The sequence below is a fragment of the Arachis duranensis genome, chromosome 4 (assembly GCF_000817695.3).
Source record: "Arachis duranensis cultivar V14167 chromosome 4, aradu.V14167.gnm2.J7QH, whole genome shotgun sequence".
NCBI classification, from domain to species: domain Eukaryota; kingdom Viridiplantae; phylum Streptophyta; class Magnoliopsida; order Fabales; family Fabaceae; genus Arachis; species Arachis duranensis.
The window spans coordinates 35337576-35363433 of record NC_029775.3 but is presented as its reverse complement, the minus strand read 5'-3'; the positions used below and the strand labels follow the sequence as shown (position 1 = coordinate 35363433).

Here is a 25858-nt window from a genome sequence, read left to right as displayed (position 1 = left end):
ACAAAAAATAAAATTCTACTTCAAAAAATATTTTTTTTTACCAAATAAAATTCTACAATCATTTATGTAAGTTAAAAAAATAAAATTATAAAAAATTAGAATAAATTTAAATATTTATAATAATTCTTCTTAATATCATTGAATATCAATTGACTTCACAACTTATAATTTAATTTCTATAATTAACAAATTTTAAGAAAGATATAATATATAGATTATTTGATTTATAACATAAAACATATCAAAATAGAATAATATTTTTATAAATATAGTTAATGACAAAAAAAAAAGAATAATAGGATAATTTTTCTCATAAAATAATTTAATAGTGATATTAAATTTATTAATTAAAAGATAATGCTAATGAAAATTATTGGTCATATTTATTATTAATATTAATTAATTAAAAATACTATTAACGGAGGAGGCTGTTGATCAAATTTATTATTAATATTAATTAAAAGATAATATTAGTAGAAATTCTTGAATGAATAGAGAAAAATTACAACATAGAGAAAAAAATTTATGTGACAATAGAGTAATAAATGAAATGTTACCTTTTAGTTGTAGTAAAATTTGCTTATCAACTTTTATATAAATAAAATAATAAGATAAATAGGTAGATAGATAAATTTGATAATTTACCACCAAAATGCTATTGAAAAGTTCATTTGTTGAATAATCTTAAAAAATACAAATAACAAATAAATTTTTGAAAAATTAAAAAATATAATAAAAATTATTAGATATTAAAAATATATATTCTTAGAAAAAGAGTTTCAGAAATCATATTTTTATAACATCTTGTGCAAGTTTATTATTAAAAAAAAGTATTTTTATTATTAAAATAATTTGATAATGTTACGTGAAGTGAAACTTTCTTTTCAAGATTAATTGAGTTTTTTTTATTTTAAAATAAATAGTCTAAATATATTTTTACATTGGATTTTTATGTGTACATTCTAAATAGTTATTCAAAAATTTTTACGAAAATTCGGATCAAATAAAAAAATTGTTTGCTAAATAAAAAATCCTTTACCCCTTATAAAAAATAAAAATAATATTTAATTTGGTTCTTTAATTTACACACGAGTTTTAATTTAATTTTTAATATTTTAATTGTTTTTATTTAGTCTCTAAATTTTGTAAATGTAATTTATGTTAGTCTTAGTCATGAGATAATTTTCAATTCACAAACGTTAATAAAATGTTAACATGAACAACCAAATGTGACGTTGGACTTTGTAAAAAATGTTGTTTTTGTTTATGCACTCAAATAGTCCAAAAAAATATTATGAGTGATATTTATTGAATTTTTTTTTCAAAAACAAGTGATTCGAGTTATTTATGAATTATTTAAATATCAAAATTAAAATGGTATTGTTTTACAAGTTTTAATTTGATTGTCTATATCAGCATTTCATTAATGTTATTGTACAAAAGATTGTTTTAGAGACCAATGTTACATCTGTAAAATTTAAGAATTAAAAAAAATAATTAAATTGAAGTTGGAGTATAAATTCAAGGACTAATTAAGTATTATTTTTTTTTTTCGGAGGAAAACAACTGTGATTGCCGATTACTCATTAGCCCTCCTTCTGGGTTACAAAACATACAAATCAAATGACCATATTATCCTTTGGGGTTTGAGGAAGGGGTTTAAAAGACCTATTTCGACTTCTCTTGTCTACTCCGTTTGCTGCTGCTATGAATTCTGCGTAGCAAAGACCACACAGTGACTGAGTGAGGGTTTCGTTAAGAAGCTTCCAGAACAATGGAAGGCCAATCCTACGCCCGCATGCCGCGCGTGAAGATCCGCGAGCTGAGGGACGACTACGCGCGCTTCGAGCTCCGCGACACCGACGCCTCCATCGCCAATGCGCTCCGGCGCGTGATGATCGCCGAGGTCCCAACCATCGCCATCGACCTCGTCGAAATCGAGGTGAACTCGTCCGTACTCAACGACGAGTTCATCGCTCACCGACTCGGACTGATCCCTCTCACAAGCGACCGGGCGATGAGCATGCGCTTCTCACGTGACTGCGACGCGTGCGACGGCGACGGCCAGTGCGAGTTTTGCTCCGTCGAGTTCCACCTTATGGCTGTTTGCAGGAACGATGAGACGCAAGATGTTACGAGCTCCGATCTCATCAGCTCTGACCACACCGTTGTTCCTGTTGATTATTCTGAATCTGCTGCCTCCATTGATGCTTCTGATGGCATAAGCGGCAATAAGAAGTATTCTTATTCCTCCCTTTCTTTCTTTTCTAACGAATGCAGTTAGGGCACTTGTTAAGGATATTAGATATTAGATGTGGAAAATTTTAACAGAAAAAAAATTATTAAATCTTCAATGTGTTTGATGCATTGGAAGAATACAAATTTATGCCTATATTCCCTTTAAAGGCACAAATGTGTATTTTCGTTTTCAAGTAGGGGTTGTTTTCTTTTCTTTTCTTTTTTTTTCTTTTAGGCAAGGTGATTTTTATTTTACTCATTTCTTGAAAAAATTGAAGGAACTTTTTGGTAATTGTTTTTAATTGATCCTTTTGTTTTTTTTTTCTAAAATTATTTTGCGTGGAAATTGTTTTTTTGGTGACACTGCAAGTGTGAATTTCAGTGGTGTAAAAATTTTGATATATAGATTAATTCTTGTGTAACTGAAGTCCCTAGTTATTTGAATTGTGATGATATCTGTTTTACCGAAGGCAATAATTAAGCTAGTTTCATCGCTTACGTTCATACCTGAGATCAACTGGATGGTGTTTATAAATAAGTGAATGAATTGAAATAACATGGCTATCTTGGCCTTGGATGTGTAATTTTTGGTGGTTTGAGGTTTTTTATTTTTGTTTGTTAAATTCAGGGGAGGGATTACAATTGTGAAGTTGCGGAAAGGTCAAGAGGTGAAGCTGAGGGCAATTGCTAGGAAGGGGATTGGCAAAGATCATGCGAAGTGGTCACCGGCTGCAACTGTTACTTTCATGTATGAGCCGGAGATTCACATAAATGAGGATTTGATGGAGAGCTTGACGCTTGAGGAGAAAAAAGAATGGGTTGAAAGTAGTCCTACCCCTGTTTTTGAGATTGATCAAGTAACACAACAGGTTGGTCACTTTTCACTGATATCATTAGTAATGCTAGAATTGCTGTTATCAATTTATCTTACTTATGTGCTCTGTGATTCTTGAATTTTCCTAAAAGTGCTGGTTTGAGGCTTATATTAGACTCTGGTATTTTATTATATAGTTTGTGATTATATGCTTATCCTTAATATTGTAAGCTGCATCTTTGAACAATAAAATGCATCTGCATCTTTTATGTTAAAGTAGGAAAGAACAATGAATTAGAATTAGAATATTAGATGTACTACTTGCTTTCACAATGGGATCAATGATTGGCACTTGTAACTTGATGGTCTGATAGATTGATTACATGATGCTTCTTGTGAGGAAACATTAATTGCTAATGGTCTTAGGAATTCTTCTTCCATTATTTTACAGAATCAAATTGTAATGTAGGCCTACAGAGTCACATAGTGAAGGCACATTCTACAACTTAGAGACAACTCAAGTCTATATTTTGGTGAAGCTAGCTACCACCTTGAAAAAAGTGTTTCTCCCTTTATTTTGGATTAAAGTGGTGTTTGAATATACAGTGTCTTGTCTGCATTCATCCCTTTGCCTTTCTGTTTTGGAATCAAACGGACGTTTCTCTAGGGAGCTTTTTATGCTTAAACTTTTATGGCTATGCCAAAAGCAAATCTGGATTTTGACCAATGAAAAGTAATCAACTTTGTATGACATCATTCTAAGTTGTACTTCCAAGGAAGATTTTGCATGTAAAATAACAAGTGTATGAATTATGAAAGTAACAAGGAGATTGCTAAAAACATTGTGAAGGATTTGCTGCATCAGGGCCAGTCAGTTTCTAAGCAAGCAATTGCATAATGAACCATAGGTTTCAAAAACAATATATAAAATGCTAATGTTGGGATTAAGTGATTAAGGAACCCATGATTGTAATTGTGCCATCTTACTGATTGAATCAAGCACAAAATGCTGTGTCTTTGAACTGTTAATATATGGCTCTTCATACTGATTTGTAAGTTCAGTTTGATTTTTATGGTGAATCCTTCCTTCTCATTCAACATATCATAAAATACCAAACTTTTCACTGCTATGATACAATTGTATCAAGGTGTTTATTGTAACCAAGCTTCTAGTATTTATCAGGTTATGGTGGTTGATGCCGAGGCATACACCTATGATGATGAGGTCATCAAGAAAGCTGAAGCAATGGGGAAGCCCGGCCTTGTAGAAATCAATGCAAAACAGGATAGCTTTATATTCACTGTGGAAACTACTGGAGCCATAAAAGCTTCTCAGTTGTTGCTAAATGCCATTGAAATCCTGAAACAGAAGCTGGATGCTGTACGGCTATCTGAGGACACAGTTGAGGCTGATGATCAGTTTGGTGAGCTGGGTGCACATATGCGAGGAGGTTGATCAAAATTATTGTTAGATAGCATGGCAAAGTTTTTATTGTTGAATATGTTGGTACATTGTATTAACCAAGGATGCTGATTATCTCACCTTTTGTCATGTGGAGATAGAGAACTTTCAACTTTGTGTAACTTTGCAAACAGTGGTTAGCTTATGGTAACATTTTTTAGAGCTATTGCATTCTAGCAAAGTACAACTTATTAGTTTCTTCACAATAAGTGATGAAGTATTTTCACATAATTTCACTTGCAATATAACCTATAAATCTTCTTATTCATAAAATTTATATTTTGTTTTTAAGTCTCAGAATGATAACTAATTTGAAATATATTAAATTTTTGGAAAAACAATGTGTGAAACAGCGGGAAAGTATGCAGATTCTAAGGTGTTTTCCCTGCGAAAGGTCAAGGAAATGGCTTAAATAAAGCAAAGCGATAAAGCATGATAACTTGGTTCCGAGTTCTGACTAGCACAGCGGAGACTTAATATGACATTGATTTTAAACTATCCAGGCTACTACAAAAGAAACATTTGGTATGATATGATGATATACATTTTGCCAAAACTTGTGGGAACCTGCTTAGATGATTTATGATATTATGAACAACTGATCACTAACAAATGGTGAATAATTTACCAGCTCTTTCTGAAGTATCTTAAACAATATTACTACTTGTATGCTAACGGACCAGATCTAGATACTGCAAACCTAGGGAGTGGACTTGGCCCAGTACTCCCAGAAGTTGACCCTTCAACAGATTTGACTCTATTACGGCTAGCGCCATAATCCAAAGGACCAGAGCGACGAGCGTTCCTCTGCCGGTTGTCCATGCTCCTTAAGTTGCTGGTATCAATCTCATAGATGTGTTCTTGGCTATGTGATGATGACCCTTTGAAATATCCGGATGAGTCATTGGTGTAATGCTGAGGTGTGGAGTCCCCGCGAGGCTGCCTTAAGACAGGAGAAGCATGAGCTAGTATGATGGCAGGTGAATGACGGGGAGATGAATTCAGTATTGCCAATGGGGTTGATGGAGTATCTGCGTAGTATTGGCTGTATATTGAGCGGAGAATGGAGTAAGGAACGTGAGTTTCCAATGAGCTTCTTGGAAGGTATGGTGAGATCTCGCAGAGTTGGTCTAGGAAGATAAGCTGTGCTACAAGATGAGATCTGCACATAACCCAATATGTAAAAATAAAAATAACACCAAAAAGAAAAAGATCTTAGTAAACTACAAAATGAGAACGTTCCAGGCAAATATAGCAATGATGTAGAGCTTATAGTAGTCATTTGACGTGCTGCTACATTATATAATACCATATCCCTAAAGGTAAAATTTGATATATTTACCTATGTGTTTCGCTCCAATAATCCAGTATGATCTCAGCAGAGAGCTTCACAAATAACTGCAGCGTGGACTTGATGCTTGCTTCAGCTGACACATGACCTGTTAGTTCAGGATCCATTCCCTCACTAGCATGCACATTTGATAATGACGACCTGTGCTGATGTTCCCGTTCCAATCTCACAAACTCGCTTCCGGCGGGGGGGGGGGGGGGGAGGAGAGAGAGACAACAATAACATGTAGGCTTGTTGTATGTCAATCCAATTCCAACAGCATTGGGTCAGATTACGGCTATGCAAATACAAGCTCCAAATAATTACAAAAATTAAGCACGATAATAACATATAGCTTGGATAATTATTCATACTGACCTGGCTAAACAGTGGATATTGTTAGTAAAACCCTCTGTGTCAACATTGAATGCGGTAGTGGACCAAATATTTGACGTCATAAATGTTGCAAATAAGTATGGTAACAAGCTCCATGACCCATCACTTGCACCGCCAACTTCCTCTAAAATTGATCTCACCCAAATAGAATCATGATCATTGACCACATCTGCAATATTTGCCACTGATCTTATTCTCTTGATTTCTTCCTTTTCTGGTACTTCATCAGGCAGATGCTTAACCACCCCAGCTAAAAGTGAATGTATCAGGGGAGCACCTTCTTCAAGTACAGCACCAGAAGCCTCAGATAGTAGCCGATCAAAAGCCAGGGCTAGGCCAGCCTGAACACAAAAACCAATCAAAGTTTCCAGATCAACTATTTGCCTCATGGAAGCTTCTCTTTCAAATCTATCACCAGCATGCAGGCTGGTAGCAACTGACTCGAGGACGTCACGGTTAGATCGCAATGATGTGTCAATACAATTTAAAAGTGCAGCTGTGTGTTCTTTTAGCATCCTGTCTAGCCTGTCTACCCCATAGCCACCAAAAATATGAACAAATGCCTGCAGTTCCCTGAGATCAGTGACTGAATCTGCGAAATATCCACCAACAGGCCTTGTACTCTTGAAGCATTTATGGATTGGAACAAACAAGATACCAGCACCAGATATGTCCTTGATTATGTTTTCAATATACCAATTGCATACAGATTCAGTGGCCGATCCTGTGTGTTGGTCTGTTGGCTTCTCAAACAAGTGCAAAGAAGAAACTGGCCCTGAAAAGGATTCTGAAAGCAAAACTTCACGAATACCCTGAGTGATGTCCATGCTGATGTGCTGCTCTGCAAGATGCACTATGCTAACATGCCTCTGAATCAGTGATTCCAGAACAGAAGGCCGTTGAAGATCATTATCTGTTTTCAAAACACTAAGTAATCTTCTCCTGAAGTTGCCAAGAATGCATTCTCTCATGTACTGCAAAAGAAGCATGAGTAAGAAAATAAGAACAGAAGGAATGTACTGGTTTGGAAACAGTACAACAAACAAAGTGGGAGTGAATGTGTAATGGCTTGGGTTTAATGTGTTGATCCATTACTTGAATGCAATCAATATTGGCTGTGGACCTTTAAAAATGAGAACAATACTTCCAATGGTATAGACAGCATTGCCTCCTGTTGTTGAGAAAACCAATGGCTCAGGATTTCACATGTACAAACATCTGGACAACAGAACATGGATGTGAGCTACTCCCTTGATTTCCTTATCAGGGTCTATTTCATGCGCTTCACTCTCTGAAGTGTATATCCCTTAGAAGAGCCATATCGAACCAGTGTCCAATAATTATCATCAGTGATTAATCCATGCATATTATCGTTATTGTTATTGTTATTGTTATTATCACAATTAGACAGTTTTAAATGCAAGATTTCATACTGTACTTCTACACGTAACTAGAGGAATGTTGATGTCATTCAAATTTTGTTTTGAACAAAATATTTCTGGAACATGATTCTCTCGAATAGAGGAAGGAAAAAAGAGGAGAGAAGGGGGGGGGGATGGGGGAAAATAATTCCTTGACTCTCATTCCCACGAGTAACCTTAACCAGATTAAATTGTATAGTTACCAAGTGAGACCTTTTCATTCACAATCAGCAATTCTACTCGGTTAAAGAATCTTTTTAATAGTTATATGTTTCAAGATCAAACATTATTTCTTTACTATTCTATTCTATTATCTGTATGCTGTCTGAACCAATATCCTTACCAAGCTTTTCCAATGCTTCGATATCTTCATATTGAAACAACCAAGCATCTATGTCACTGTGGCTACTTCAGTTTATCTGTATAGGAGCTCTAAAAGGCTAGAAATATTCCCAAAAGTAGTAGTTCCATCATAGATTTCTTACCAACCAACATTTATGCAACTTATAGCATTACCTAGATTGTTCTACATATATAAGTAAATCTCAGAAGGGAAAGAAGAGAAACAAAACGAGGATCCATTCTAACCTCTCTCAGAACGAAGACATGGTTTAAAACACATATAGGCTCCATGTCATTTAAGACTGAGCACAAATTAGTCAACCTCTGCATTGCAGCTTCTAACCTGTCAATAGAAAAATCAGCGACATTAAAAATCTATATGTTGCTATACATAATACGTTTGGAAATGGTTTACAGTGTCATACATTTTGATAGAACTATTATTTTCAGGTAGGCTCTCATGTCCAGGTAACGGAAAGCCAGCTGCTCCTTTTGGAGATTTAAATGATGGAATAGAAACTCTTGATGCTTGATTCAGATAAGAAGCTGCTTGCTCTGGCAGAAGCTGAAATGGATCTGACAGTCAGTTTTCTTAAATGGAGTTAACTAGTCAAACAAAATTGTTTACCTGATTCTCTAGTGCACCAAATCCTCCTTCAGAGTCAAGAATATTTATTAGTCCTTCCAATCCTCCCATGATGGATTCAATCAAAGATTCAACGTAAAGAACTGCATCCCTTCCAATTTTCGTAACCTGCTTGCAGACAAAAATACAGTGATCACATTTATTTGATATTTCCCAGCTTTGTCAAGGAAGCTTACATGATAAAGTTTCAATTTTTGACCTATATGCTTTGTACTTTTGAGACCAGCATTGTTAGAAGTTTGGATTTGCAATCACATAGAATGCACAGCAACCACACAGATTCAAACAGAACCAGAGTTATTCATTACCTTGAAGTAAGATTAACAATAAGCCATATTTTATAAATGCAACAATTGTATGAACTATCAACCATTACAGACATGTGAAACACCCACTCCTAAAAGATCATTAGGTGCCATTGACTCTCTATTTTTTGCAATAAAGCAATTCTTCATTTTTATTACAACAACAAACCCTTATCACACTAGATGGGGTCAGCTACATGCCTACATGGATCAAACAACGCCATTGTGTCTTATCATAGATCATGTTTATAATGAAAAATTTTAGATAGATCCCCTTTGACCACCTCCTATATGGTCTTTTTTAGGTCTTCCTCTACCTTTCACCACTAGTCTATCTGCTATTTGATCTACCCTTCTAATCGGATGCTATGTCGATCTTCTTCCCGTATGTCCAACCACTTAAGACGAGATTCTACCATCTTTTCAAATTGGACAAAGGCAGTCACAAATTGTACATTAATGGTAATTTGTTAGGGACTTGGTTATAATGGGGTTTCCAAAGTCCCACATCTAGTATGAGATGTTTGATGTTGTATTTAAGGAAAATAGTTTATCTCCCTTAATAGAGAGCTTTTAAGGTGTCGTTGTTGGCTTCTTTTGGAAGAGTGGTGGGTCTGTCAAACACTCTTGTATCTTTACTATCTTGTTTACAGTTTCATATCAGACACTGATATCAGCTTTGAATCCATTGCAACAGAATTTGTACTTCTCTTAGATGTGACCAGGTTTCTTACATATTAACATAAATGAAATTCTCTATTGTTCCCTCAGTAGTCAATACCTTAATGCAATTCTTTCTTTTGTTATTATTTAAAAAAAAAATAAAAGTTAGAAATATAAATCATAAATATTTGCAGACCACGTCTTCATGTGAGCAAAAATACAGTAGCTAAATATCATACCATAAAAGTGAAACGAAGTACAACTCCATTGCATCTTGCAGTTAATGATTTCAACGTTTTGGTCAATACTAAACAACTACAGTAGAAGAATGTCAGGGAGACTTTGGTTTTACCTCTTCTGGAACAATAGGAGATGCACACTCTGGAAAACTACTAGCAATGCCAAGCCAAGCACAGCAATGTTGAGGCCGTCCTTCAGGACCAAACATAGTATTTCTAAAAACCTTTCATAGGAAAATACTTTGGGTTTTAAAATGAAAGAAATGATATATAACATCAAGTTGCAGAAATAAGTTATGTGGGAGGCAGAGTGGGGACACTCACAGCAGTTAGATGCTGGTGGTAGAAATAGAGCTTCCTAAGACTACCGTGCTTTGAAAGTAGGGATTCCAATTCATCTACACATCTGCATCAAAAGAAAACCAGATATCATCCTGATTTGTTTTAGCTTTTGTTTGTACGTAGAGAATAGCGGTGCAAAGAAAATCAAAACCAGGATAAAAACCTGGACCAATTATAAGCAGCATTCCCCTCAGACAATAAGCCTTCTTTGCCAGTGGAAACTGTAGCTTTCTCCAAGTGCCTAATGTTTATAGAAGAACGTGATGAGGTGACTATCAATAAAATTGATAGCCAATCCTTTCGAAAATCCTGAAAGAATGGGTACATGTCAGAAAACTATAAAATTATTAATAACTATAACAGCATAAAGGACTCGGAAAACTATAAACTATGATTCTGGCACCTAAGAGCAAAGGTGAACTGACAATCTTTGTATGAATCAGCCCTCACTAGCATGATTTCAGAACTTAGCTTTCTTTGTCATAACAGTGTCTTGATTTATTATAAGCAAAATGACATGTAAAATTATTGAATGGAAGTCACAACTGTGGATTAAGGCATATCAAAGCTTATGAAAGAAGGCATATATCCTACGTATAAGATTATTATAAAATGGTCCACAAGGATTTCTAACATACCGATAGATCACAAGTTATAGCAGATATATTTTCACCCTGTGGTTTTGGTAAGTTTTCAAGGTGGTGGACAATCTGCTGAAAAAGTCCTTTCAAGCTGGCATCTAAATCAAGTGCTACCATTCCAGGGGTCCCCAGCAAAAAACGGATTCTTCCCGCACATGATGAAAGATATGACAGTGAGTAACCACGAATTGCTGCAATAAGGGGGAAATTCCAAAAAAGATTAAGGCAAAAGTTAGACGGAAAGTTAAAGGAGAAAGCAACACTAGCAGTAGTAACTAAGAGTTGCATATAGAACATACAAAGTATCAATTATAATACAAAAATACAATTTAATATATTAAAGAAAATCATGGATCATTCGTTAGAAAACAGCTTGTCAAGGAATTTTTTACACCATTTAATATCTGATTCCTAATTCAAAGCTTCCATACCAGAGACATATCCCAACTTCTACCATTCAGAACTGACAACTCTAGACTAACAGCGAAGTCTCCATGAAAAGAATAACTGCATTTTTCCTTTACAATTTTAAACATGCAACAACACACCCTATAGTTGTCACCAATATGGGAGTTCTCTTTTCTTTTACTGCTAGAACCAGATAATAACAAAAGAAAAACTTTTGCCAAAGAGAAAAGGTGAGATCCCACACTATGGAACAGCCACCATTTCAGATTCATTATGAAAGCTATGATAAAACATGGAGGCTACATGCCTACGACTTGACAGTGTGTAGATTTAGTGGATTTGACAACCCTGGTTAGAGGCTTACAGCAGAATGCAGACATTTTTAAGGGTATCAATAACATTGGAATGTGAGTGCACATTGTACGGAATAATATTCTTTCACAACAATGCAAAACACTTGTTAGATATTATATTCCCTGAACATAGGAGAAGTTAGTAAACATAAAATCAATCTAACCTGCAATGTATTTGCGTACCAAGCAACATAAATGGTCCATTCCATCTAACAGAAATCCTATGGTTGGGTCATTTGGGTCCTGTAACATGACCATGAAACTTTGAAGGCAAGACAATCATCTTATCAATAGATTCGAACAATACACTGAAAGAAAAATAAAAACAAGTAGTAAAGAATAAAAAAACTTTTCACCCAATTACAATCCATCCAGCAAACAAATCCACCGAAGTAGAGTATTTTCTATTTTCTCCTTCTCCATTACATGTAGTCCTTGTTCTTCTTCCTCTCACCACTGTAAACTCTATCTTCCTTGGTAGGTTGTTTGCAAGAGGCCAGTAGTTAGGCAGAAAAGACCATAAAGGAAATAAAGAACAAATGCTTACTATGTCCACTGGTACCACCCGAGTAGTTTTAGATTTTGAAGAAGCAATCCCTACATGTTGGAAATACCATATCACTTCACACTGTGCTAAAGCCAATGCTGAAAACACCATCTGCATGAAAGATTACATCCTCTCATAAACAAGTCATCTTAAATAGCTGTAGAAAAATGAAAATATAACAAAATACACAACTGATTTCAAAGTTATAGAAAGAACATGGTACAGGGCTGAAATTTCCAGGAATGAGACAAAATATAATATGCCATCATGAGGCCACCAAACATCTTAAGAATGTAAGACAAATGTCAGATACACTCGTCAATCTGTATACATGTCAAATATGTTAATAGAAAGAACCTGAATGTTAGGGGCCAATAGACTGGGCTGATCAGTAAAAAACAGCACCATTCTTCCAATTTCTTGTTTCAGTAAAATTCTCCTTTCACGATGTATGGCATCACAGGAATATATTGCTTGTTCATGAACTTCGCTGAAAAATTCATTTATTTTTGTGTTTAACACTGTTAACCGTTATTATGCCATACACATTAAAATAAAATGAAGACAAACAAATAAATATGAAGAATATGAAAGTATGGAAAAGAATGTGTGCACACATCAGATTTGCAGAAGTGCTTTCTTGTAGTAATGCCAACTTTCTTTTGGAAAAGTAGTTTACACTTTATTCCTTAACATGACACAGTCACCTCTTGTATACACATTTTAGTTGAAAATGCCACTTATTTTTCCAACAAGTATTTCGTAATTTGTTGAGCACTTGAACCTAATAATTGACGTTTGTCTTTAGATTTATCAGACCTCACCTAGGGGTGTTAGTATCAAATCAAAGTATACTCACTATATTAATTAATACACTTCTTAAATTTTTTAACATGTCACAACATACCAACTAAAACACATTGCATGTGAATGATTTACATGTCCAACACTACATCAAGAGTAGTGATCAATATATCAATCTTTTGGACAATTTAATACATTACATCTTTCTAGAAAGATAGTTTTCATTGTCATTTGTTCTCTAAGAGATCACAGATATCTTACTACTGCAATTACATCCAAAAGATTTTTAGAAATAGATTTAAACAAAAACAAAAAACAAAAGAAAAGAAAACTTTTAGACAACTACATTCTTTTTTCTGCTTTCGTTTTCTTTGTCCTGTTGTTTCTTGGAAAGCTACAGTGTCTGCTTTAATTATAAATTAAGGCAAGCCAGAAGCATGTGCATTATATACCACAAGTAACAACAAAGTATGCACTCCATTCCCTCTGAATATCAAACGGCAATATTACATGCAAATGAATTTGTCAAACACGATAAAGAGGCTGATAAAACCACTAAACCCAAAATAAAGCAACCGAAATATAAAATCTGATAATCCCAACCCTTTATAAAATCACCCCGAGAACTCATAAATGGTACACTTCCCCAAATTTTTAAGCACATTATTTTCTCAATGGGATTCAGGATTTAGAAGTACTACAAATTTATATAGTTCCCCTGATTATGTTAGAATTTAAGATATTTACACAGGTATTTTGAATATACCTTATCATTTTCTCAACCTGCTTTGCAACATTATACTCCAAATCAGCCTCTTTTTGCTTTGTACGTCCAGATTTTGCCATCTTCTTAGATTCTAATATTCGAGGCAGAACATATAACTGGTAATCCTCGTGCAAGAGTATGTACTGTATGTTGATTATTACAAATTGTCAGTTACAGCAGTTAAAAGACAATATTTGAAAGCCAATATGTCAAATTTACCTCATCCCTGAATAATGTGAGCACTAGGTTCTCCTTCAAAACAACCTGAAATGCCATGAGCAACCAGAAATTAAGAAGTAAACTTGGCATAACTCCAATAATTCAAGTGTAAAATATTGTTTTAGCTATAATGACGTTTTATTTGAATAACTTGGATGAAAGAACATCAAACTTTTTTTTTGAAAAAAAGGGTAAACTCAGAAGCTCGCATTAAACTAATTGGTAAAGTGCATTAGACCTCCATCTTAACATACACTGTCGGACACATCTCTAAGTTAGTTGTATAAGCATGGAACATACCAAAGCAATATCAATGCTAGTGACACGAAGCAGCTCATCAGGACATACAAGATACCCAAATAATACCCATTCTCGATATGCAGTTACATTTGCAAGATCTTGTGCCCTCTGCATGTTGAATGATAAAAGAACACAGTTTTGTTATAGAAATAATTATCTTTTAAGAATAAAGTATCAATATGTTTTGAAAATTTAACATTACCATGGGATGGGCAGAATTTGTGAGAATGTCTGGATATCGGGGATGATATGGACTTAAAAACCCCTCATTTCTAAGTTTCCTTGTGTCTGTCGATAGAAAAATAATAGGGCCTACAGCCTCTAGTACCTGAGAAATGATATCAAAATTGTCAATGGCAGTATATTAACAGTTTTCCAAATGCAATCACATGTATTCATCCATAAAGGAAACCAACAAAAACAAATTCTTCATACAAAAATAATACGACGTGTATACATAAAACAGTGCTAAGATGTTTAATCTTCCTATTGAATTTGAGGACATTTTGCATTCTTTTGAAAATGTTACGAGTAACAGGCGATGTAGACTCATCATGGATGAAAATCATAGTGGATATGGAATACTATAAGTAAGCAATGGAAAGTTCCTACATCAATGGTTTTTAACAGACTCAGTTACACAAAATAACAAAGAAAGGAAAAATATAAAAAAATAAAATAAAATAAAATTTAGGTCTTCTTGTAATCCTATCCCAATTAGAAATTTTCAGTACACACAAAAGAAAGCGACTAACCTCTCCAATACGGGGGCTCACAAAATTTAGGTCTTCTTGTAATCCTTTCAGTGGGGGATCATAAGAGTCAATGAATTGAACCAAGCTGTAGAGAAATAAACATAAGAAATGAATAAATTAACATTTATTTCCTTCAAAATACGTGTAAAGAAAAAACATGATTTAAAGAATCATGAAAGAATTGCATAATAAAGCTAGTGTAGTCCACTTTTATGATCCTTAACTAATTTTGTCTCAGATCTTACTTTTCCCAATTAAGTCCATCAATCATCAACTCCCGACAATGACACCCCCACCCATTTCCCAAAACTGACTAGTATAAGAGTAATGCCCTTTCTAGAAATGCCGAACCATCTTTACCCTTTTCCATATGTAATGCATAATTACATGTGTAAGGCCTGTCTGCTTTTTTTTTTTGTGAAGTTTTTTCCCATGTCTCAACCAAAAACAAAAGAATTCTTCTCAGAAAATAGATATACAATTAAAAAAGGTTATGTTTGTGTATGCCCTCTTTTTTTTGTAAAATACGAACTATAATAACATAAAGAGAGAAAGAATATCAGGATAAAGACGGATATGAGATCCTTTCCAGAAACATGAACTGAGAAAAAAAAGTTATCAATAAAGCAAAGCTTTCTATCTCTTAGCATATTTAAGAGAGAAATTCCCCCTGAATGTGCATATACATGCACACCTATAAATTGCAAATTTTACCAGAAACCGATGATAATATATGAAAATGTAATCAAAATATCTTACCGATGATAAAAATCACAATCCCGCTCATTTCTTGACATTGCATGTAGCACGTTCATGACTGAAAAGAAAACCTGCCTTCTCGGAAAAAAGGTTGACCCGCACGAAGGAACAGAAGAGATCCATAAATGCATGTAGTATAAGAGAATTCTGGTGGGGCTGCAAAAATGATGCAGTAATTATGCTATTAGTTTATTTCAAATGCTAAGAATTCTATCATACACTACGACTATACACTAAAGTACCATCTCCACATGAACGGGTAAAAATTGAATGGTTTTGTAGGAAAAAGTTTGATGTCATTGCATATAACATTATGTGTGTACGGGAAAACTAGTTTCAAAATCCATTCAACATCAGAGCAACTCATGTTGAAGGAAAGAAACAATATTCAGACTTACCAACAAAGTAATTACTGTACTACTCAGGTCCAATATAAGCCGCAGAGCTTGTTCACGGAACACCATCAAGTCAAGAAGTAGCTGTTACACACAATGCTTGCTGAGTTAGTTCAGGGAACATACAGTTGAACTGGAAATCTAAACGATATGGCAAAGGTGAGCAAGTTTTAGTCCACATAAAATTACACCAACGGATCATTTATTGGTCACAATCACAAATCATAACGATGGTGGAACCTATAAATCTTATTAGAATTGAATGGGCCTAACTCACCTCAAAAACTAGCACAAGAGGTGAAAGACATCTCACACTTATAAACACTCTAGAGACCACATCCCTTGAGAGACGTGGGACTTGTAACAAATCTATCTCATTGAAGTCTAATTAAAGGTTATAGACTTAGGTATAAGCTTCATCTTTCACTTTTACTCTCTCCCAACCTTTCCTCCGACACAACTTTTAAAAAAATGAAGAGAAAGAAAAAGCTACAACGAATAACCAATGTTCAAAGCCCTATTCACTCGTGCAAATTAGTAGAGTAAAAAAAGATATTGACAAGTCGAATTTGGCAAGTCTTAACAAACCTCAATCAAGTCAAGCTAGTCAGGTAAGAATTAAGATGAGGGCATGCAATGGAATGTTTAAGCCTTTAATCGACAATTATTCATGTAATAACTTGTCAGATATGAAAGGGGGAACCAAATGGGAAAAAAAAAAGGAAAGAAAATCACACCTGCACCCAAGGTTCCAAGCTTTGTAGATGAAGTTCTGCATGATCTTGCATTGAATCCCAAGCAATCTTATCTATCTGCAGCCATTTCTTCTCAAATGAGGAAATCCCATGGAGGTTTTGATCAATACACAAAATTCAAAGCACAGCATACATCACTTCTTACACGTTCAAGTTGCAATTTGCTGAAGTGTTCAGGAAATTTCTTAGAGAGCATCACACAGATTCTAGGATGGTTGGGGAATACACCAGCTTTCCAAAACCCATCTGAAAATACATGATTGATGGGATCCGGATAATCCAAAAGCTGGTTCAACCTATACATTTTAGCCATAAGACCTTCGGCAACTTCGGTGAGTTGAACCACCCACTGCATGTTAAGACCCTTATGGGACTGGGACGGCGTGGTGGTCTGGGACTGCGCATCATTGTAGAAATTCTTGGAGCTGGTAGATGACAATGGAGAATTGATTTCGGTACCTAGATAGTCAGTCCATCTAGAAGGACCATCCCACTCCCTCGATCTTGCAGCAGTAGGCGATAACGAAGAATCCTGATTCGAAAACTTTTGCCTTGACCTTGCCATGAACCAATAGTCACCACTACACACAAACTTTTCTGCACATCAAGCGTTCCAGAATCAAATCCATACAAAATCACCACCACTAACCAAAGCTTCTCTCACTTCACAATTCCACAATATTCCAAAATAATTGTCAAGAAAAAAAATAATAAAATGGGGCCTCTTAAGAAAAATTCTCAAATCTAAAACAACAACTTCAAAATTCCCTGGAAATTCTAAAGTCCACACCTATTATTTTCCCAAAACAAAAATAAACAAATAAATATATAACACCACAAAAATAATTAAAGAATGAGCTTAGAAGCCAGCAGGATCACACCAAACACAATTCTTGAGGCAGCTAAATTAGAAAGTTCAAAGCATCAAACTTCTATTTTTTTTTTTAGTTTATAAGCAAAACAATTTACTAAGAAAAAAAACCTAATCCCATTTCCCATTTCTGACCATAGTTTCTCGATTCCTTTGACTGAACGAACTGTAACATTGATCAGCAGAAGAGGTGCTAGAAACAGTAAACTAACTCACAAATTAAATGAACCAGAGTTTTTCAGAGCAAAAGCAGTAAGGCAAGCACAACCGAACAAAAAAAAAAGCAGAAGCATTTTGCTTTAGAAGGAGCCAAAATCAATTGAGAGAGAGTGAGTGAAAAGACTTTCCCCTTTCCACATTTTTCCCGAAAAATAAGAGAGAAAGAGACAGATGAGAAAACTTACAGTGAGAGAAGATGATTGAGTTGTTGGAAGAGGTGCGAAATCAGATCTGAGATTGGAATGAAAATGAATGATTCATTATGAGAATGAGAATGAGAATGGTGGAAGTAGTAATGCAAAAGCGTGGGAGCTGCTTCTGCATTTTTTTCAGCGCTGATATGATATTATTGCTAGTTTTAGAAGCTTGCTGCTTCCCTTCACTCTAATAAAAAAATTCTCGAGAACAATTTTATTCAATAATATTATTTTGATTTCAAATGTTTTTTATTTTGATATTCGTATAAAAATATAATAATCATTAATTAATTATTTTTAAATTAATAAAATAAATTAAATATACGTTAATTGTTAACCATAAAGAATATACACGAAACATTGATTTTTTTAAAATTAACTCTTCTTTAAACCGGACTTTATTTTGACTATCTCTTTCAACACATTTCTTTAATCCTTTCTTATCAAATTCGGATACAAAACTACAAATAAGAGATCTAAATTTTGATACTTACTAAATTTTAAGTCATTTCTGAAAATTCGTCGTCTATAAAAATTTTGGTAAATATTTTTAACGAAATCATTATATATTTATATATTAAAGACAAATCAGAGAGTGTCTTTACTCTTTAATCTTTATTTCTTTCACCAAAGTCTTTCGTTTTCAAATAGTTCTTTGGGCTATTTCTTTGCTTATACTTCGTACCTCTCTGTACACGAGGTGCGTCTACGTCTTCGCTTTTTCTGTCTTCTTCGTGTGTGACGACTCTTCCATACATGAGTCACACCAAGTAGCTATTGTGAATCTTCTTCATGTCTTTGTTAGTTGTTACTCTATCTAAAGATGAGTAATCTTTTTTTAAGTGGATTAAAAGGGTCAAAATTTGTTAGAGTAATAAAAACTAAAAATTAAATTTTAAAGTTATTTTTTATACCTATAATTTTTCTTCTTAATTATTTTATATTTTAGGAGTATAATTTGAAAAAATATAATTAATAATATTACATTGATTTACTAAATAAACACTTATTTGTAGAAAATAATATTTTAGAAAAAAAAAAGCTTATCTGAGGAAAGAAGAGACATGTAATTTAAGAATTTAACTAACAAATAATCTAAAGACACTTGTTAAAATTAATAAAAGTTAAAAAAAAATTTACCAAGTAGTGCATGTTAAAAGTTACAAAAGAATATTAAACTGTGACAGTATATGTAAAATATTTTGGTAATTAAGTCTAATGAACACATTTTGAATCCAACAAAAAAAATCACAGGCGTTTATTACATGGTTTTTTTTTATTTTTGTACTTCTTTAGTACAGAAATTTTGTTACAGAGTATAGAATAAAATTTTATTATAAAACACATAAATTTTTACACACACAATATCAAAAATTTTACATATAACACATAAATTTTTATATATAATATAAAAATTTATTGATATAATACACAATTTTTTATATTACATATTAACTTTTTTATATTATACACTAAAATATTTATGATGTATATTAAAATTTATATGTTTAGTATTTTTATTAAATATGTATAAGTAAAGAAAAAGAGAATAATAATCATGACGAAGGAAAATAAAAAAAAAAATTAAATAAGAGAAGAAGACGGTCTTGACAACAACAAAAAATATGACAAAAAAAAGCGAATAATGATTTAATTAAAGACTTAGTTTAAAAAATGTGCCTAATTTTATCCGAATATTAGCTATATTTAAATTTATTAAGATCTATGAGACATTTCTATAAATTTTGTTTATTTAAATTACGTTTGGATTAATTTTTATTAAATTACAGAACATAAACATTAGATTTTATTTATTCAAAAAATATTTAGCTAATATATATCCTAAAATCGTATATTAAGACTACCAATTGAAATTTTTTTATAAAAAATATACAAACTTAGTTTTTCAATGTATTTATTTTGTACTTATTAAAATAACAAATGCAAGTATTTTTACTAATAATAATTTTTTAGAACATATGTTACCCAAATAAGAAAAAAGTAGTTGAGATTCGTAAACAATATCATTGGTTAATAGTTGAAGCATACCCTTTTGTGGGTCATGAAGATATTATTAGATATGTATATATCTTATGCGTATGTATATAAATCAAGAACAGTTTAAAGCAAAGAACGTTTAAATGAAGGTTAGAAAGACCCTATCATTTTATAGGGCCTATAATTAGATTGCATATATAGACATCATAAATATATCACCACTTATCAATAAAGCCATCATGGTTAAGAAAAGAAAGTAATAACCACGCCATCTAGTAACATCCACTGTACGAGGTATGTATGTATAAGATCACGGATCATGGTACTGTTGTATCAATTTAAATTTAGATTTCATTTATGTACGTGGTTGGTGGATAACAAAAAAAAGTATTTAAATATTAATTATATATTTCTATTTTAATAAAGATATTGGATTCAGTTGTCTATTACTTTAGAAATTCTACAGATACAAATATTTAATTACAGGATACTAATAATATAGAAAATCTTATACCTCCAATGTATAACAAAAAAAAAACATATATAGATAGATAATAAAATTAATAAACAATGTGAATAATATAATAAAAAAATCAAAATTATAAATTAAATTATTAATTAATTATTTTTAATTTTAAATTTTAAAATTTAATAAGTAAGAATTAGCAGTTACACCTAATTTAAATTTAACCTCTTTCTTTCATTTGTCATTTTCGGGTCTGTATAGGCACTTCAAGTGCCGCTTCACTTTCTTCTCTCCGATCTGACGCCATACAGCCTTCAGCCGACGTTCCATCCGTTCACTGACGCCATCCAAACAATTCCGTTGCGTGTCAACCGTGCATCCCGCAACCCCGTCTTTACTGTTGCAGTTCACCACCACTGTTGACAACAACGACAACCACCTCGATGCTAACACATTGTTCAAAGCCATGCAGAATCTTTCTTTCGTTCTCGCCTCCCACAAATTTGACCGCAAGATTTTATGGTGGTTCTCGCTTTTTCCTTTTCTTTTTTCTCCACCATCTTTGTCATAAACCACCGTACAGTATGGATCTAAAAAGCTACGTCTACACCAACATACTGGACGTGCAGTGAGAAGGTATGCAACAGAAATTTTATATACGCATGTGCATGTTTATTTTTCATGCAAATGAGATGTTTATTATTCTTAGTGTAAATGGAATGCTTGTTAATTCATATATAAATGAGATGTTTGTTTTTAATGTAAATTGGATGTTTGACGGCAAAAGATGGTGACCGTGGGAAGGAGATTTAAATTAGAAGGAAGTGTAATTAAAGTTAAAAGGAAGGAGATAGTTAAAATTTTCAAGAACAATGCTAGGAAATCAAAAGGGTATTAGCAAAAAACCAGCCAAATAACTTTGGGTGAATCTAAAATCTCTACGAGTTAATATATATGAATGTTTCTTCTGCTAAGTATTAGAATGTTTCTTTTTCATACTAAATAGATGTTCTTTTATTTAATTATTTTTGCTAAAATATAACTGGATATTTCTTTTGTTAAGTATTAGGATTTTTTTTCATATTAAATAAATGTTTTTTTATATTTCTATAATTGTTCAAGAACTCCTTTTGACTAAGATCAAGTGTGTAACATACACCCATAGGCCCAATGAATGTGCTTCTTCCTTGGGCCTCTATCATACACCCTCGCCCACCGAATACTTCACTCCAGTCTGTAGTAGTAGTAGTAGCTGAAGTTGAAGAAGAAGTAATGGCGTATTCAATGAAGAAGAGTTTGCTACTGTACAACGTATATAGAACCTTAACCTACACTCTCTCGCTGCTGATTCGGCTCCACTTGAGGTGGCGCATTTCCCGAGGCCTCGACCACCGTTGCCGGTGGCTGGAGCGACTCGGTCGCCCTTCCTTACCACGGCGACCGAGACCTCTTGTGTGGTTTCACGCTGTGTTATTAGGAGAAAGAATGGTGGCGATTCTAATGATCAGAGAGTGCCTTCGGAAAATGCCGAACGTGAACGTGTTGATGACAATCACTACTATGTCTGCATTGTAAGATAAACTCTAATTCGAATTGCGTTATTTGCATGCTTTGTTAGTTGTTTATGTGTGCGAAACTTCGAGAGGTGGAGAGGGCCGGTGAGAGAGAGAGTCTGTGTATGTATATGTGATTGTTGGAGGTGGGTAGGTTAATGTGAGAGAGAAAAGAAAGGTTTTTATAGGTTTTAATTAGGTTTACTTAATCAATTTTAAATTTTTTTAAATTTTGAATTTAAAAAATTTAAAATTAATTAATGTAATTTTGTTTAGTTTTTGGCTGATAACCTTTTGGTTTTATATATTTTTTCATAGTAAAATTAAAAAGATTTTTTTTAAAACTTGATTTGGGGTAACTTTTTTAATTTTTCAATGGACTAAAAAATTTAGTCAATTGTTCACGTTATTCAAATTTTTTATTGTCTACTTGAGCAGAATTCATATAACAAACATTAAGGATAATAATAACGTTCTAGTCTTAATTTTATGCCACCAATATGCAAAGGGTAGAAGTGTTATTAGTTATTGAAAATATCTATGCATACTAAAATTTAATATATAAGTTATACATATCAATTTATATATTTTTCAACTAAATGATCATCTATTAGTAATAAAACGGAAAGAGTATGCAAAGATAATAAAATTGTGAAAGAATAATAATGAAAGAAAAGAAAAGATGAAGAAATTTTATTGATTGTTGATTGATTGAAAAATTCATTATGAAGGTAAAACTAAGTATATATAAAGCATTGGCCTATGAAAGATAAAAGTAAATAAAGATAAGATAAAGATAAGATAGAGATAAAGATAAGATAGAGATAAAGATAAAGATAACTATAAGATAAGATAAAGATTAAAATTATAATTGAATTTGTACATTCTATTGGGCTGAATTTGTGGGCCGTGAGACGTCTTTATTGTTGTCATGGGCTAAGGTGGAAGAGTGATTTAATACGCCCCCGCAAGCTGGAGGATGAAAGATGTCAAGAATACTAAACTTATTCAGATTAAGATGGAAGGGTTGAGGAGACAACGGCTTGGTGAAGATGTCGGCTAGTTGCCCAGAAGAGGGAATTGGAAGAAGTTTCATTACTCCAGCTTGAGCTTTTTGTCGAACCAAGTGACAATCAACCTCTAAATGTTTGGTCCGTTCATGAAAAACCGGGTTAGCAGCAATGTGAAGAGCACTCTGATTATCACAATATAAAACTGGTGGGCGGATAGGAGAGATGCGTAAAAATTGTAACACATTTAGTATCCATTGAAGTTCACAAGTTGTGTTGGCAAGTGCACGATATTCTGCTTCAATGGATAAGTGGGTAATTGGTAGTTTGTTTCTTAGTCTTCCAAGAGACTAAAGAGCTGCCTAAGAAGAAACAATAGCCTATTAAAGATCGCCGAGTGTCAGGATATCCGGCTCAATCAGAGTCACTGAAGGCGAGAAGCTGAATTTATGATTCTTTTGAGAAAAAAAAAGTCCTTTGCCTGAGCTAGTTTTCAGATATTGTAACACATGCTTGGCAACTTGAAGATGAGATTCAGTAGGAGATGCCATGAATTGACTTAATTGTTGAGTGGCATACATGATGTCCGGTCGAGTAGTGGTGAGATAGATAAGACGCCCAACCAAACGGCAATATACAAAAGGGTCAGATAGCATAGAACTCATGAGATAGCAAAAGATGAGAAAGTTTGTCATACCAATACGACTAGATTGTCGTAAACCATACAGTGACTTTAGTATCTTACAGCATTGATTCGGTTGAGGAGATGTAAATCTGGGTGGTAGAGTCATATAAACATCCTCAGAAAGATTTCCATGTAAGAAAGCATTATTGACATCTAACTGATGTATGGACCAACGCTTCATAGAGGCCAATGCCAAAACTAATCTGATGGTGGTAGGCTTGACAACATGGGAGCAAGTTTCCAAGAAATCAACACCTTCAGTTTGAGTGAACCCTTTAGCCACAAGGCGTGCTTTATATCGATCAATTGAACCATCAGGCTTGCGTTTGATGCGATAGACCCATTTACAGCCAACCGGCTTAACCCCTGCAGGGCAATCAACAAGACGCCAAGTTTTGTTCAACTCAAGAGCATCCAACTCATCTTTCATAGCACTACGCCAATTAGAGTATTGATTGGCGTCTTTAAAAGACTTTGGCTCAACGTCAGAATGTAGAGATAAAAGAAACTTTTTATGTGAAGATGAAAGGGAAGAAAAAGACATGACTGAAGATAAAGGATACTTGCACTTTGAGGGAGATTGATTTGTAGAGATGAGAGAGGAATTACACAAGTAATCAGAGAGATATGCTGGAGGTCGGTGAGGCTGGTCGGAATGATGAGGATGGGGTTGCTCAGGTGGTGAAGAAGGTGACGGGGGATGAGAAGGTGATGGTGGACTGGTGTCTAGTGTAGAAGGAGAGATGGGTGTCTGTGTTGAAAGTGATTCGGTTGTCATGGGTTCAACTTGGCTAGGTAACGATAGTGAGGAGGAAGGAGAGGTTGTTGGAGAAAATAAAGAACTAGGTGGAGTTGGGTCAATGGGTATAGGTGAGGGTTCAACTGGAAGACTAACTGAATCTTGTTTTTGAGAAGGTGTGTTTGGCAATGTTGGGCTGAATGTATGGAATTGGGCATTTTTTGTGACTAAGGGCAAGATCATTTCATAAAAAATTACGTTTCTAGAAATCTCAATTCTTTTATCTTCTAAAACATAAACAACATATCCTTTAAAACCACTTTGAAAGCCAATGAATACAGCCTTTTTGGCTCTTGGATCAAATTTTGATCTATTTGCCTTTAGGGTAGAAACAAAACATAAGCATCCAAAAACTTTAAGGTCATGATAATTTGGTGGATGATTGAACAAAATTTCAAATGGTGTTTTAAAATTAATTGCGGATGATGGAACTCTGTTAAGTAAATAAACAGCATGTCTAACAGCATAAGACCAAAAAGATGATGGTAAATTAGATTGAAACATAAGAGCACAAGCTATATTCAAAATATGTTGATGCTTGCGTTCTACCCTTCCATTTTGTTGAGGAGTTTCAACACAACTACGTTGATGAATAATGCCTTTTGAAGCATAAAAATCAGGTAAAATAAATTCTGATCCATTATCGGAACGAATAGTTTTGACTTTGGAGTTGAATTGTGTTTCAATTAAAGTAATAAAATTTTTTATTTGATTTTGCACTTCTCCTTTTGATTTTAATAAAGTAACTCATGTAAAGCGGCTAAAATCATCAACAATAGTAAAAAAATATTTATGATTATGAATAGAATTTTGTCGAAACGGACCCCAAATATCAAAATGTAATAAATCGAAACTTGCATTGGCTTTGTTAAAACTTTGAGAAAATGAAAGTTTCTTTTGCTTAGAAAGATGACAAATGTCACAAGTTTCGTCATGATGCACAGAGATAAAAGGAAATTGTTTATGTAAATGATTAAGTCTTTGCCCAGATAGGTGTCCTAAACGAAAATGCCATATATTGGAAGGTGTAATGGGTGGAGATTGGATAGAATTTATGGAGTGTGTAGTGGATGAATTTTTACCGAAATTGGGTTCAAAGACATATAATCCCTCTCTCATGCTGGCCAGATCAATCGTCCCCAAATTGTTGCTCTGTAAAG

At 33.7% G+C, this 25858-nt stretch overlaps 2 protein-coding genes across 2 annotated transcripts; one reads left to right on the top strand and one right to left on the bottom strand.

The window, feature by feature from the left end:
• The first annotated feature begins 1616 nt into the window (after window positions 1–1616).
• On the top strand, window positions 1617–4680 carry LOC107484120 (DNA-directed RNA polymerases II, IV and V subunit 3). The gene is made up of 3 exons (XM_016104738.3): window positions 1617–2238; window positions 2867–3107; window positions 4236–4680. The coding sequence occupies exons 1-3, from the start codon at window positions 1775–1777 to the stop codon at window positions 4506–4508; spliced, it is 978 nt and encodes a 325-aa protein (XP_015960224.1). The 5' UTR covers window positions 1617–1774; the 3' UTR covers window positions 4509–4680.
• Window positions 4681–4877: 197 nt separating this feature from the next.
• On the bottom strand, window positions 4878–18347 carry LOC107484121 (protein NAP1). The gene is given in 24 exon segments (XM_016104739.3): window positions 4878–5676; window positions 5857–6051; window positions 6205–7214; window positions 8250–8346; window positions 8429–8568; window positions 8632–8757; window positions 9970–10080; window positions 10181–10262; window positions 10362–10507; window positions 10837–11030; window positions 11765–11843; window positions 12148–12258; window positions 12505–12637; window positions 13718–13860; window positions 13937–13981; window positions 14237–14344; window positions 14439–14564; window positions 14992–15076; window positions 15751–15828; window positions 15830–15906; window positions 16149–16229; window positions 16883–16957; window positions 17046–17497; window positions 18176–18347. Coding segments are annotated over 23 exon segments (4164 nt in total). The 5' UTR covers window positions 17466–17497; window positions 18176–18347; the 3' UTR covers window positions 4878–5174.
• Window positions 18348–25858: the final 7511 nt, after the last annotated feature.